The sequence below is a fragment of the Dipteris shenzhenensis genome, chromosome 25, assembly GCF_047967505.1.
Source record: "Dipteris shenzhenensis isolate YYH24624 ecotype China chromosome 25, Dip_SZ_1.0, whole genome shotgun sequence".
NCBI classification, from domain to species: domain Eukaryota; kingdom Viridiplantae; phylum Streptophyta; class Polypodiopsida; order Gleicheniales; family Dipteridaceae; genus Dipteris; species Dipteris shenzhenensis.
In genome coordinates, this window is record NC_141620.1 from 15,614,345 (window position 1) to 15,629,495 (window position 15,151).

At 50.8% G+C, this 15,151-nt stretch overlaps 1 protein-coding gene across 1 annotated transcript in view; it reads right to left on the bottom strand.

The window, feature by feature from the left end:
• Window positions 1–15,151, bottom strand: part of LOC147885504 (Zn-dependent exopeptidases superfamily protein) — a 108,446-nt gene that overhangs the window by 52,071 nt on the left and 41,224 nt on the right. The window contains exons 6-7 of the mRNA XM_087396646.1: window positions 14,242–14,311; window positions 13,949–14,004 (exon numbers count right to left, since the gene is read on the bottom strand). Of these exons, the coding sequence (XP_087252772.1) occupies window positions 13,949–14,004; window positions 14,242–14,311 (126 nt within the window). The remainder of the gene's footprint in view (window positions 1–13,948; window positions 14,005–14,241; window positions 14,312–15,151) is intronic.

The following is a 15,151-nucleotide window of genomic DNA, read 5'->3' on the forward strand; positions in this document are numbered from 1 at the left end:
GGCCAAGCCGGCTATGCCACAATGAAATCTTTGGCAGCTCGGTGGCATTTACATCAGAATGCGGACAATGTCCAGCATGAAGTGAGTACAAAGTATCAACCTTAGGACCCCTGGCAATAGCCATTGCCCCTTTGCTGATTTTCCATTTCTGACTGCCAAAGGTGGTATGATAACCATTGTCATCCAACAACCCTGTGGAAATCAAGTTTTTCTTCACCTCAGGAACATGCCTGACCCCTTTGAGCATTAACTGCTGGCCATTTTCAAGAACAAGCCTGACATCACCTATGCCAATGATAGAACATGCATGGTTATCACCAAGAAAGACAACTCCCTTTTGCCCTCCTGCATATCTGACAAACAGATTTCTGTAGGATGTCACATGAAAGGAAGCACCTGAATCTATAATCCAGGAAAACATATCTGATCCATCACCAGCATGAAGTGTATGAGCGTCCAGTGAAGAGGTGAAACATATCTCATGTCCACTGTCACTGTCACTAACATAAGTAACATTCAGCTCCTCTTTTTCTTTGCCCTTAGACTTGCCTTGAGCCTTGCCTTCTTTGGCTCTCTGGTCATTCTTCTTTTGAAAACACTTTTTCTCAATATGTCCCTTCTTGCCACAATAGTTGCATACAAGATCACTCTTAGAGCGGGACTTGCTCCTCTCTCTTTCTTTGTCTTTTCCACGTGTTTTGGACCTGCTGCGTGCATTCAAAGCATTTGACTTCCCAATAGCATTGTTCTTTCTGTTCATCTCTTCCTGTAGAAGAGCACTCTCCACATCTGCAAATAACAGAATGGCTTTTGAGTTGCTGGTAGAAGTCCTGAATGTGTCCCATGACTCAGGTAGAGAACATAGGATGAGTGTAGCTTTCAGCTCATCATCGAGCTTCAACCCCTGGTTGATCACCTGGCTGAATATGCTGTTAAACTCAATAATATGAGTGGACATAGCTGTCCCCTCCTTCATTTGAAGACCAACAGGCTTTTTTAGCCAGTAAGCTTTTCCCGTGGCACTTTTCTTGGCATAAGTATCCTCAAGACGTTGCCACATCGTCCACGCAGTAGGTTCATCCCTGATGCCTACAACCAGTGAATCAACAACTGTAAGCATAATGGTCGACCTGGCCAAGCCGTCCATCTTCTCCCACTGCTCACATCAGTAACGTTGGGGGGCTTAGCACCCTTCTCCTTTATAGGCTTGTACTGGTCCTTCTGCATCAGCACATTGTAGCATTGTGTCCTCCATATGTCGTAATTTTTAGCTCCTTCAAGCTTCTTTATCTGAAACAAGGACGACACGTCGCTGCCGGAACTCATGGTAAAGAAAGTAGAGTTTGACTCCCTGTAGTCGTGCAATTAAGCACTAGTCACTCCAAGAAAATTCCCCCGCAGCGGAAGTACGATCAAAAGTGAATTTGGTACTGTTTCAGTGGCACAAAACCAACTGAATATTTTTCTCCCACTTGCTGCAGAAACAGTACAGCAAACTGTTCCTGTGTTTTTCGCTGGCGAAAGTGCGGTACGGCTGCGTCAAATCGCTCCAGAAAAATCCCAGAACTGATATAATAGAAAACAGCAGTATTTTTTACTTTTGTTGATAGCCAAACCTGATGTTTTACAGTCCCGGACTGTCAAAAAAAAAGGAACTGTAAATCTCTGATTTTTTGATGAAAATCCCTGATTTTAGACCTCCATATGCTTCATAAACTTCCCCCCCAACTGAATTTGCAGTTTGGAAGTAAGGTGGCTCAAAAGCCCTTTGAATGCATGAAGAAAATCAGGGATGTGACCTCCAATTTGAGAGATTGACCTTTGACCAAACACTGTAAGTCAAATTTGCACTTTCAAAGCATAATAGTGCTCCACAAGATAGCCTGATGCATGTAGAGTGCTCCCACTTGACAAATTTCCGGTCAGGCTACAAAAGCCCCAAATTTGACTAAAGTCAAACTTGGTCAAACTCGACCAAATCTGTACCAAATGTGATTGTACTTTCAGCAACAAGCTAAAGCATTTGTCACAAGCATAATAGCATCAAAAGCCCCTTGAATTGGCAGCACATTCCGTGCATTGACACAGTAAATGGCATCAACTGCTACTGCTCACACAAGGCGTTTGACTGCAAATCCATTGAGTTGCATCCAACAAAGCATACACTGCAAGTATCAAGTACAGATCTGTCCAATGCATACTCTTAGTGCCACCACTGTGTACAATCACTGGCCAAGTGATAAGACCTGTCTCAACACTGTTTGCGGCATAATGCCTCAGTGTGAGTGTAAGCCCTGCCCCAAGTAGAACACCTTGGCTCAAATGCCAGTGGCGAAAGACAATGTTTTCCCGTGAAAACAAATAAACAGAAAAGAAATGTGCCTCGATCTGTGGTACCCTGACTGTTGGCTGTACGTGAAAGTCAAGTACAGCAGTGCTGTACCAGATTTCGAGAGAGAAGGGGGGGGCTGGAGCTCGACCGCGCCCAGCTGGAGCTCGACGGCGCCTTCGCCTATGCCTCTTGCTGCTTCTGCAGCTTAGCTCGCCCGCGCCCGTGCCTAGCAGCCGCGCATTGCAGCCCTTGCCTGCGCCCTACAGCCCTGGCCTCCGCCGCGCCCTGCGTCCTTGCAGCCGCCGTTGCAGCCGCGCCTTCGCGCGTTGCCTGCGCCCTTGCAGCCGCGCCCTGCGCCCTTGCAGCCGCCGTTGCAGCCGCGCCTTCGCGCTCTGATACCAGTTGAGAGATTGAGAGGGAGAGAGATTTGGAGTAGGGAGTGAAGGAGACACACTCACCGTAGTCACACACCAGTGGGTGGGGATAAAACAATAAGTGGTACATCCCCAAGTACACACACTAGTATATATCTATGGATAAGACTAGGGCCACTAAGTACCTAAGTACAATGTGTACTTAGTGTACTTAGTAGTACTAGAATAAAACTGTTACAAGGGTGGCCAGTGCCTTTACCCCAACATTTGTTGAGGAGTATAAGGGGTTGTATACTAATGCATAATCCCTCTTTCCTACAAGAATTCTCTGACATGTATTTCCTCCCTTTGTCTATTCTCAAAGTCTGCACTTTGCACCGAGACTTATTCTCAGCCATAGCAAACAAGTTGCATGAAGCATTGAAAGACATCAGATTTTTCTTTCAAAGGGTGCACCTATGAAAACCTAGAAAATTGATGTGAAGGTAACAAAATATAGATGCTATCCCAATTATGACGTCGTCATAGGACCACACACGTCATTATGCATTTCTCTCTCAGCACATTGTGGCTCCTATTGGGACACAAGCTAAAGTGGTACTGAATGACAGGAAAGCAAGAATCAAGATTCTCATGCAAACAAATAAGTTGAAAGGCACCAAGGTATGGATATCAGAGGAGCTCACCCCGATTCAGCTCAAGATGAAGTCCATAGAATTGAACAAAGTGAAGGACGCTCACAATGGGCTGTCAACAGAGATGGAAAAGCACTTATCAAAGATTTTAAATCCAAACCCAAGGACTCTCAGTCTTAAACTGTTGTAATACAGGCTGACTATCTCACCTAGTATAATGTAGCTTATGTACAATAACTTTGGAAGTGGTATATGTACTCCCAAGAGACTCACTATTTTCATCTATATGTAGAAAATCGAGCTCCTGCGAGCCTCCCCCTCCCCTCCCGCACCTCTACCTCCCTTAGCTCCTCCTCCTCACCTCACCGCTGCCGCCACCCCCCCCTCGCACCTCCGCGCCTCACACCCGCTTCACTCCCTGCCTCTCCGCCCTCACCCCCTCGCACCTCCGCCTCACCCCCTCGCCGCTGCCTCTCCGCCCTCACCCCCCTCGCACCACCGCCTCACCCCCGCTTCACACCGCCTCCCCCTCGCTACGCCCACCCCCCCCTCGCCGTTCCGTCTCACCCCCCCCTCGCCTCCCCGCTCCACCCTCCCCGCCGCCCACTCCGCCCCTCCCCGCCCCCCCGCTTCGCCCCCCCGCCCCTCGTCACACCACCCCCGCCCCCTCCCGCCCCTTCGCCCTTCCGCTCCACCCCCGCCCTTTCCACCCCACCTCGCCCTTCCGCCCCCGCCCCCCCCGCCCTTCCGCTCCACCCCGTCCCCTCCGCCCCGCTCTTCCACTCCGCCCCCCTCCCGCCCTCCCGCCCCGCTCCGCCTCTCCCCCGCTCCCGCTCCCGCCTCCTCACCTCACCCGCTCTCCGTCCTCACTCCTCCATCCCGCGCCACCATCCGTCTTCTTCACACCCAGGCTCCACCCTCCCGCATCTATCCCCCCTTTTTCTGGGTGGCAGCCTCTTCTTCATCGGAAGCCTCGCAGTTTGTCTTGGCGGTATGGCGGCTCCCTGCCCGGAACCGGAGGCCCAGTCGAACCCTCCCTCTCCAGATGCCTACCGCGTCATCCTGACAGAGCAACAATCATCTCGGATTCAGGAGGTTGCCAACAACTTTGCCCTTACCTCTGTGTATGGCAGAGTCATTGGACATTCCCCCTCCAGATCAGCCATCAGGGACTGGCTCCATTCCACTCTCATGCTAGAGGACGGCCATATCGAGGAGGTGGCCCTTATGGGAAGGGGCATCTTCTGGCTCAAACTCTCCAATGCGAAAGCTGCGAGCAACCTGATTGCTGGCTCCCCCATGTCAGTGGATGGAAAGATTATCATGATAGTCCCATGGTACCGTGGATTCAGCGCAGCGGATTTTGATGTTCGGTTCCGTATACCTCGCCATCCAGTGACGCTAGTTTTTCCAGGTCTTGCTGCTGAGCTGCGGCCGATTGTCAGGGCCCTACCTGGGCTCCCACTTTGGCTGGGTTATGCACGACACTTTCGCCGATGCGGTGACTACGGCAGGAGCCCCCCGAGTCCGTGTGGCTGTGGCGGATCCTGCGACTCTCCCTACAGTGATCGAGATCGTGACGGATGCCGGCAGCATCACCCAGAGCATGGTAGTCACCGGACAGCCAGGCCAGTGCCTGAGGTGTCACGGCTTTGGGCACCTGGCGGCTGTTTGTCCACGATTCGCCAACTCTTCTCGGCCTCCCCCGCCCCCTCCCTATCCGCCCCCTCCCCCCCCCTCCGGGCAGCCACGTCAGGAGGAGCAGAGGCAGCCGGAGTCCGGTCCAGAGTTAGCGGGCGGTTGGACAAAGGTTAGAAGTAAAAGAGGAAAGAACAAGAAGATTTCTGATAAAGGCAAGGAGGCAAAGGTTACCCAACCTGCAGCAGCACCTCAGAGACCTGACAGGCAGCCGCCCCAGGGACCTGGGAGAGCTTCTTCTTCGACGGCAGCCCGCCCTTCACAGCCTCAGGTCCCCCTCTCTTCCGTTCCCCAGCCTCTTTCCACTCAGTCCCAGCCCCTCCCCCAGCTGCACCCCACTGCTCCCGACCCGCAGCTTCAGCCCCCGCCTCTTCCTCCTCAGTCTCCTCCTCCTTCTCAGCCCCAGTTCCAGATGCATCCCCATCCCCCCCCCCACCTCTCTCAGCTCTCCTGCAGAGTTAGCTGCACCGACGGCTCCTCAACCGAGGGCAGCCCCCGCTCCCCCTCCTCCTCCTCCGCTAGTTGCCTCCGAGGAGTCTGAGTCGCCTATCCCCCAGCCTCCTCCCCCTCCCCCTCCACTGGCAGGACACCCTGAGTCTACACCACCACTGGAGCAGGCTTCTCTGTCCGCTAGCCCCTCAGTGGCTGACTCTGATGGGCCTCAGCTTCAGGAGAGAGAGCTTCCTCGTGACTTTTACAGATCTGGCCCCTGGGACTACTTGGATGTGGCCGACCTCGGGACCTTCCCTGCTTGCCTCGACATCAGTATCTTCCTGCTCCGCAAAGGAGCGGATGGGAAGATAGCCACCTTGGCCCCTAGGGATGGCCCTAGCTTTGCTTTCACGTTCCTCAGCGACGGCACCGAGACTTGGACAGACGACTCGGTCTAGGAGGCTCTCAGGGAGCAGACGCACGCTCAGGTTTGCTCCTGGATAGGCCCGTCCGGTGGGCAGCTTCTCGAGACTCAGTGGTCCGAGGGTGACGTGCGCCTGCGGTGGCGCTGCGCCGCCAAACGCTTCAGACCCTCAGGCCCCCCCTATCTTGGCCCCTCCCCCAGGATGTCAGAGCCTGGACTCCTCAGAAACTCCGAGCCTTCTACGGGATGACTACTTCAGAGATCTCGAGCTGGCTCGAGAAAGCTTTCGCTCATGGCACCAAAGGCCTCTCGCCTTTGCTGAAGGTGTTGAAGAACGGGCAGGACGACCCCGCCTCCCCCTCCAAACCTTCTCATAAGCGTCAGCGCCTCCACTCCGATATGTCAGCTTCTTCTTCGACTTCGACCGCGAGCAGACAGTTGTTCGCAGCCTCCCAGTCCTCACCATGAGCCTACACCTCGTATCCTGGAATGTGAACGGGTTTCACTCTTCTGGCACCCATGGTCCTAGGAAGCTCATTTTGAGACAAAAACTTCAGCCAGTAGTGATTTGTCGTTTGGATGTACTTCTGCTCCAGGAGCACAAGCTTTCTGCGCCCTGGACGCTCTCACACTTATTGGGAGCCCTCGATCGGCGCACTGGGGAGGAGTGGTGGTGTCTGTACTTCCGTGTGCGAGCTAGCCCAGGGAGTTTTCGGTCATGGCACGTTGATCCCAGGCCGTGCCCTTTGGGTAGGCCTGGAACTGGAGGATTCCAGAGTAGGAATCCTCAACATTTATGCTCCCACAGACCTCCGTCGCAGAGCCACCTTCTGGAGGACACTTACAGGGATTCTCCCAGACATGGATTCCTGGATTGTTGGAGGTGACTTCAACAATCTGGAGACCTTGGAGGACCAGCAGGGCAGAGGACCAGAGTTTACAGGTATGTCTCAGGCAGAGCAGTCCGCTTGGGACTCTTTTATCTTTGCGACAGGAGGTAGGGACAGTTGGAGAGACCTGTCCTTCCGGCGTTGGCACGGGAGCTTGGACTTCTCGTGGGGCTTCCGCAGGGAAGGAGGCAGACTCCTGGAGAGGCTGGATAGATTTTATGTTAGTGATTGGGCCATCAGCAGAGGCAGTCAGCGGGTATAGTTCCAGGGACGACACTTTTCGACCATGCGCCTGTGCTCTTATCATTAGACTCGGCAGTTCAAGCCCTTCCCCCCGCTCATGCCGGATTCCCGACTCCATTTTCTCGAGGGTGGACGTGTGCAGCAGTATTTGCAGTCTATGGGACAGAGATTGGGGTGAGTGCGTGGATCTGGTTGATTCGGTGGCGCAGGCTTTGCAGGAGTCCAGCCAGATTTGCTAGCTTGCAGCCCTACAGGTTCGACAGGAATGGTGGGGTAGAGAGAGAGCTCTTCGGAGGGACCTCGCCTCCATCCAGCGACTCCAGCAGGCAGCCCCGGGCTCGGAGGAGCTTCGGACCCAGGCCCTTCGAGCCAGAGCCCTTCTTGAGGAGACCCTCCAGCGCCGTTCAGAGTTTTCCTATCACGCCTCTCTCTCCTTCTAGGCTCGGAAGGGTGACCGGATGTGCAGGGAGTTCTTCAGGACGCATGGCCAGAGAGCAGCAGGTGACCAGCTTCGGAGTCTCAGGACAGCGGAGGGGCACATCTTTACGGATCCGGGAGAGGTCTTGGGGTTGGCTACCGACTTTTACAGGACCCTTTTCCAGCAGGAGCCGCTTGCCCCTCGCACTCGACGTTCCCGTGAGGAGGTGCGGAGGCACACTCCATCCCTGGTCCCGCCCAGCATGCAGGCGACGTTGTTGGCACCGTTCACCACGGATGAGATGTTGGAGGCCTTGATGGCCATCGACGGGCAGAAATGCCCGGGTGAGGACGGGCTATCCCGGGCATTCTTCACCTCCTTCTGGGATCAGATCCATCAGCCCCTCCTAGCAGCTTTTCAGAGGATTTTCAGCAGCGGTTATATGCCAGAGAGCCTCTCCTCGGGACTCATTTGCCTCATCCCGAAGGGAGGAGATAGACAGGAGATCCGTCACTGGCGCCCGATCACCCTCCTTACCACTGCCTACAAAATCCTCGCCAAGATGATCAGCGCCAGAGTTCGGCCTCTACTTCCAGACCTCATTCATGATACTCAGACAGGCTTTGTCCAGGATTGCAGTATCCTGGATAATGTCTTCACCTTCTCAGAGGCGGCGGAGTGGGCTCAGCACATTTATCACACCTAGCCATCCTACTTCTCGACTTTGAGAAGGCCTACGATCGAGTGGACTGGTCCTTTCTGGAGGGGACTCTGGAGCGACTAGGTTTCCCAGCAGGATGGATTTAGGGTATTTCAGCGTTGTACAGGACAGCTTCTAGCAGGGTCATCATTGGCGGCAAGATGGGTGAGCATTTTAGTTTGGAGAGATCAGTGCGTCGGGGCTGCCCCCTTGCTCCTTACCTGTTTCTCTTCTTCGCTGAGGCTATGACTTACTACCTTCGGGCGAGGTCTACTGGGATCAGGGGTGTTCGCCTTCCACTCCGAGAGGACACGGAGCTCCTGGACTCGGAGTACGCGGATGACACAGCCCTGTATGTCCAGGACGATGAGATGATGCTGGAGAGGGTGAGGATGGCCCTGGAGGTCTTCTGTTCGGCTGCTCGTGCGAAAATCAACTGGAACAACTCAGTTGGTTTTCTCACAGACCCCGGGGCGTGCTCTCAGTGGGGGAGGTTTTTGGGTTTCAGGTGGATCCCGCGGGGACAGACAGCTAGATATCTTGGTTTTCACGTCGGCCTGGTATCACGCCAGCTCAGCAGTTTCTCCCGGTGCTAGATTCCATCCGACGGAAGCTGGCTTTCTGGAGCACTGCTAAGCTCTCCCTTGCAGGTCGTGCCCTGGTAGTCAACCAGGTCCTCCTAGCCACGGCTTGGTATGTGGCTTCCTGTCGGTGTTTCTCGAGATCCAGCGTGGCACAGCTTAGGAGGTTGGTTCGGAACTTCCTTTGGTCCGGGGAGGATGGCCTCAGAGATACCAGAGCCAGGGTTGCTTGGCAGACAGTCATTCTTCCGCAGGCTGAGGGTGGCCTGGGGGTCATCGATCCAGAGCTTCAGAGTCAGGCCCTGTTAGGCAAGCTAGTCATCCGCGGTTTGACCCCGGGGGGCCAGACGTGGAAGATGCTACTTCAGCAGGGGGTCGGTTCTTGTGTCCCGCGCCGAGGTGGAGAGTGGCTTCCGTCCCTCAGGTGGATCTTCACTTCCGCCCCGCTCACTCAGCCCCGCTCCCCACTCGTTCGTAGCCTCCTCATGGTTTGGAGGCGGCTCCACCTCAGTCTCATTCAGTCCCCTCCTAGCTGTCAGGAGGAGATCGATCGCCAGCCGCTTATCTGGAATGATCAGGTCAGAGATGCCGAGGGCCTTCAGTTGGGGGAGAGATCACACATCAGGTGGGATGGCTGGATGCGGGGGCCAGCCCGGTCCCTTCGAGTTTGGAGGGACACGTACAGACATTTGAAGACGACTGATCTCGCAGACGCAGCTAGAGGTGCCCGTGGAGCCCAGGCGAGACGTACGGAGATCGACGGCGCGATCCCAGCTGATTGGTTGGTTCCACCTGAGCTTCAAATCCTCATGCCTGGTGATGACCGTTGGCTGGGACAGTTCACCCCCCGTGGCATCCCGCTGGTGGTCGCAGGACATATGGACGACTCCTCTGTTTCCTTCTTCGCGGTTATGGGGGATGGACGACTCAGGAGAGAGGATGCGCTCATCGACCCCCTACTCCCACGGCAGAGGGTTCGGGTCGTAGGCCTCATGGGGAAGGTCTGGTGGACCGATCCTAGCATTGAGCAGGATCAGCTGCAGCTTTGGCGACTCTGGCTCTGGGAGGGGCGGGCCTTGTCACAGAGCTTGACTGGGATCCAGGAGAGTGGAGATGGCCAGAGACTGTGACAGGTCAGGGACCGACCTCTTTCTTTGCCTATAGCACGACCTTGGGCAGGCGAGTTCTTGGGAGGATGCAGAGCCGCCCTCCCACCCAGCGGCCCAGCTGGTATGCACAGGGTATTTCCAGCCTCCAGGTTCTTTTTGCAGGCCTTCTCGAAGGCCTTGTGGGAGAGCTGGCGGCCGCGGAAGATCTCCTACTTCCTGTGGCTTCTTGCCCACAAAGGTCTTCCAGTGGGGAGCTGGTTGCGGCAGATAGGCCAGGACGGACGTTGTCAGATCTGTCATGAGGATGAGGAGTCACCAAAACACTGCCTGTGGAGTTGCACTCGCGCCCAGGAAGTGTGGAGGTGGACTTTCGGGATTCTTACTCGCGCAGCACCGGAGCTAGGATTGATCACTTGGGGCGCGTTCTGTTGGTGCAGCACCGCACCTGGTTTTCATCACTTATTCGAGGCATGTCAGCAGGACCCCACATTCCTTATCACACAGGGGACGTGGGGGCCGCTCGAGAGTATCCCGCAGAACCTAGCAGAGGCTGATACAGGAGCTCAGGAGAGGCAGCCAGTTTGGGAGATTATTAGTAGCATCGCAAGATGGCACATTTGGACTCGCGCTGCGCGCAGATCCTCGGTGGCACCTCCTTATCGACTGCCCAGATCATGAGTGATATTTGGAGCGAGATTATTCATACCCTCAGAGGCCAGTGGGACCAGATACAGGGGGACTCCCGGGCTGGTCGGGAGAAGCGGAGACGCTTCCTTCGGGTTTGGGACACACAGGGCCTCTTCTTCGAGCAGACTTTGCAGGGCCTTCGGTGGCGCTACTCACCACCTCTCTAGCTGTTCATTCACACTCGACTTATCCCTCCGTGAGAGAGTGCTTTACTTTTTGTTACCTTTTGGGCTGCGTCCGATTTGTGAACGCAGCCCATCAGCTACAAGGCTGACCTCTTGTATCTTGTTCTCGAAGTAATATAATTAGCACTGTTTTTTCGGAAAAAAAATGTACTCCCAAGAGACTCTCGATCTATAACTGATGTTTGGTGTTTACCCTTTTGATGTGTGTGCTGTATCAGTCCTGCGAGGTTTTTGCAGTCATTGTTGCCACACATGCATTAGACACATTGTTGTCATGTTTTTCTAACTGGTACAAACCCTAATTCAAATTGCCTATAGTGACTATTTGATAGTCTTTTTCTCTATCCCTGACAATGCACTTATCATCTTCAAAAATGACAGCCAAGCTTCTTTTCCTAAAAGAGGACACAAAAAGTAAATTCTGGACATATGGAAGGCATAAATCAGTCCTTATCAACTGATGACAACAAAATTCTCTCAACTCCTTTCACAGGATATGAAGAACGGCTAGCACAAGACACTCTTTTGCCAACACGAGAAGGCTGCAAATCTGCAAATCATTTCTTCTTGGAAGTAATATGCTTGGAAGCCCCACTATCAAAGTACCAAACTGCATCTGAGGCATCACTCACACTGACTGGGGCAACCTCATGGTTGCCATCATAACTGCAAACCAAAAAAGACCAATCCTTAGTAACAAGGTTTGGTGAAGGACTACCCTTGTTTGCATTGGAATCTGAAAGTGTCATTCTAGCTACCTTCTCTTCTTTTTTTCTCCCACCCTTTCCAGCATTCATTGATGTGGTATCCAGAATTCTCGTATAATGGGGTCTACCCTTTTTCTTGGGCTGACCTGCATTTTCTAAATGATGGCTGAGCTAAATCACAGTCCTGGACCAAGAGCCACCAAAATGAGGCTTATTTCTTCCTTAAGCCAACAACGCTTGATCACCACCATGCACATCAACAGACATATTTTTCCTTGTAAGTCCTTCCTACATTAACAGGCCCACAAGTTCTTGAAAAGGAAGTGGGACTGTACTACCCGCTCATGGAAAACCAGATGCAAAGACAAATAAGTCTCTAGCAAAGAATTCAGAGCTGTAGATATAAGCTGACTATCAGGTATAACTTCATCAATGTTCAGCAGCTATTTTCTAAGATCCTCAATGATTTGACGTTGAGACACCCTTCAGCATCTTGGCATTATCAAGCTTCCTTTTCAAGGAAGAGATCTTGGCCTCATTCCTTGCCTGATACATATTCTCCAATATACCAAGTTTTCTTGGAAGTCCTGTAGAAGCAGATATGAGGTATGATGAACTTTGACAAAGTGGGCATCTTTGGAATCCCATCTCCTTTGATCCTGAGTAGGAGCAACTGGCTTCAACTATGTATGTTGTCTATCATGGGGATTACCTCCTTGCTGAAGTGGTCGTCATGAGTCGAAAAATTAAAGAATCTCTTGATCTATTGTGAGCAGACTTTTGCGTGATATTGTGCTGAGACAGTCGTTAGTAGTTGTGGAATATTTATTATCTGTGGTGTCACTACTCTGTCTTCATATCATATGTGAGAGGGAGAGAGTTTGATAAGTTAGTTTCCCTCGTGATTTTGTGTGGAAGGTTTGTGCTTTACATGCACTACTCCTTGTCAATTTAGCTAACATAATTTACTCGAAGTGTGTACTCCAAGGTGGTGGTTTGACTTAATGAGAGGTGGGCGGGCCGAGTGGATTTCGAGTCAAATCATCTTGGATGTCAACAACCTTGTCCATCATCATCTCTAGCATTTTGGTCACCACATGGCTACTTGGTCAAGTTTGGAAGTTGATTGGTCAATCCAGTGCTCAAGGGGCGGTCCCGTCACTTCCCATGTACAACAAGCCATCTGGTCACTTCAATTGTACAAGAAGACCTCTAGTCGATCGCCTTGTACCATAGGATATGGTGACCCCTCGTACAAGAGGTCTTCTAATTACCCTATGCAAGAGGTCTTTTAGTCATCCCTCGTACAAGAGACCTTCTGGTCACCCTTGTATCAGAGGTCTTTTGGTCATCCTATACAAGAGGTAATTTGAACACCACTTATACCAACGGTCTTCAGGTCACCAAACATGCACAAGGTTGAATGACCGAAAAAGTACTCATCGCACATAAAATTTAAAAGATGAGATTTTGCTCCTTTACCAATCAAAAATATTTGTTAAGTCAAGATAGCATCCATGCACACCCTCTCACTGGGCCTCTTCTTGCAAGAGTAATAACACCAACTCTTAAAATGTAACTAGCGCCAACCTTCGTCTTGTCAACCTTTATCTTGTCAATCATGTCCAGTATGGGTTCATGTAGGAAAGCATCTTCCTTAGAAAAGAGAAGCTCAATTGAACATTTTTTTCAATCTCTAAGTCAATATCTTGGTCGAGAGCTATGACCCATCCTCCATAATGTGCTCCTCTGACTTGATCTCTTAATGATCACATAGGGTGCAAATGCGACCCTCTTTGGGTATACTCTGCTCGTCCACTCTCAATGCAGAGTCGGTGCGATCAGACGCAAAAGTACCCCATAGATATCCTCAGGAAGTAGGGGAGGTGGATCAGTGAAACCCTCTGTTGAAATTCACAGGCAATGGTCTCTACTTGACTACTCTATCTCATGGATAGGTCTCTATAGAGAGACCGTCATGTTAGCAATTTTAAGAGACTTGTTGGAGGGTAGCTTTGTAAAAAGGTAGTCCCCCAATATGTGGACGCAATAGGCTTTGGTCTTTGCCTCAATTTGGTAAGCGGAGACTTCCTTCTTATGGATGGCCCTTTACCACAGATGACATGTGGCAACAAGGGTTACTGATGTAACAAACCTTTGCAGTATAGTTTGATAATGTTACTTCAAGATTATCACCTTTGTCATGTGTATGTGTATGTGTATGTGTGTGTGCTCACGCGCTTATCTTGAAGTGTCATTATCAAACAAAACTGCATAAAATCTATTTCTTCTAAATGCAACTTTTTAGACCTATGTACTAGGTAATGGTGGGCATAGATTTAATTGTTCAAAGTAAAATCAAGCAAGCTACAAAACAAGCATGGCAATGCTTTCATTGGTGGGCATACATTCAATTTTTTAGCCAAGCTACACAAGCTAGCACAAAAACAATTCTTTCGTGGATAGAATAGGTACATTCCATCATAAAAAAGTAAACAGAATTGTTCAAATTTTAAAAAGTCCAGCTGCACACCTCTTCCTTTTTACCCCAATCCACACTCCAATTTCGATTAATATCCACCCCTCTCCCTGTAAGATACAGTAAATAAACTTTTTGAAAAAAGGTCAAATGAGAGGATTGCACTATGGGCATAATTAGAGCAAAACATCTATTCTTTAACTAGACCCAAGGCTTAGTCTTTAACTAGACCCAAGGCTTCTACAAGAAAAAGTTTGAGCCTACCAATAGCCAGATCAATCAGATATGCAAAAACGACAAACCTAGGATTCCACGCATTGAGCCTCTATGTCATTTCAAGTTATTACCATTTTTGCGCTCACACAAGTGCCCACTCTCCACCATCTTGCGCCCATTATAATTTTCCATGGCCACAACCTATTTTATAAGGAAACATGTTTCAGTCAAAACAAGAAAAATAAGAAACAAAGAGACATTTCAAATAAATAAGAAACAAATATACAGTTTGGTGTAAGAGACATCATCACTGTTGCCACTCGAACAATATGCAGATTTTCAAGGACTCAGTTGTGAACAAGAGAAAACAACGTAGACGCATATCTATCCAAGTTGTCACAAGGACAACAGTTCATTTGCATTTTATCAAGATGTCCAAACCTTTTACTCGCAATATTAGGAAGGAGAGGGACAAGCATCATAGAAAATCCAAGAAGGTTCAATTCGGTGTTAGAGATTGAAGTTCTTGGTATAGCACCAGTATACTGAACTTTGGTGGAGGGAAGGGTACCTTTTGGGGCTGCCCGCGGTCCCTTCGTATATGGAGATGCTTGGCACCTCTTGGATAACGAAGGGACGTGACCCATCCTTGAACGAGTGAGTCCCTTTTTTGTGAATAACTTTCGTAAAAGGGTGCAAGTTAGAGTGTTGATGAAAATGGTATATAGGAATAGAATGATATCTACAACAAACAAAATCTAAACTCAAGTATTGGGTATGGCGACAAGAAATTGCTAATTTCAAAACTTTACAGGAAGGGATCCACTTGATACCTACCACCATCTAAGCAAGACACATATTAGTGAGTCTATGACGGAATGCAAGAGTCATAGGTAGACCTCAATTGTTATACATGTCCCAGTAAAGACAAAGAAGAACTAGCAAAGTTTGCAAATCTATTCATTCGCCATGCTATCATTCATAATAGGAGCTGGTCCTTCAAACTCAACGGAAAGATGCAGAAAGAAAGAAAGTCTATTA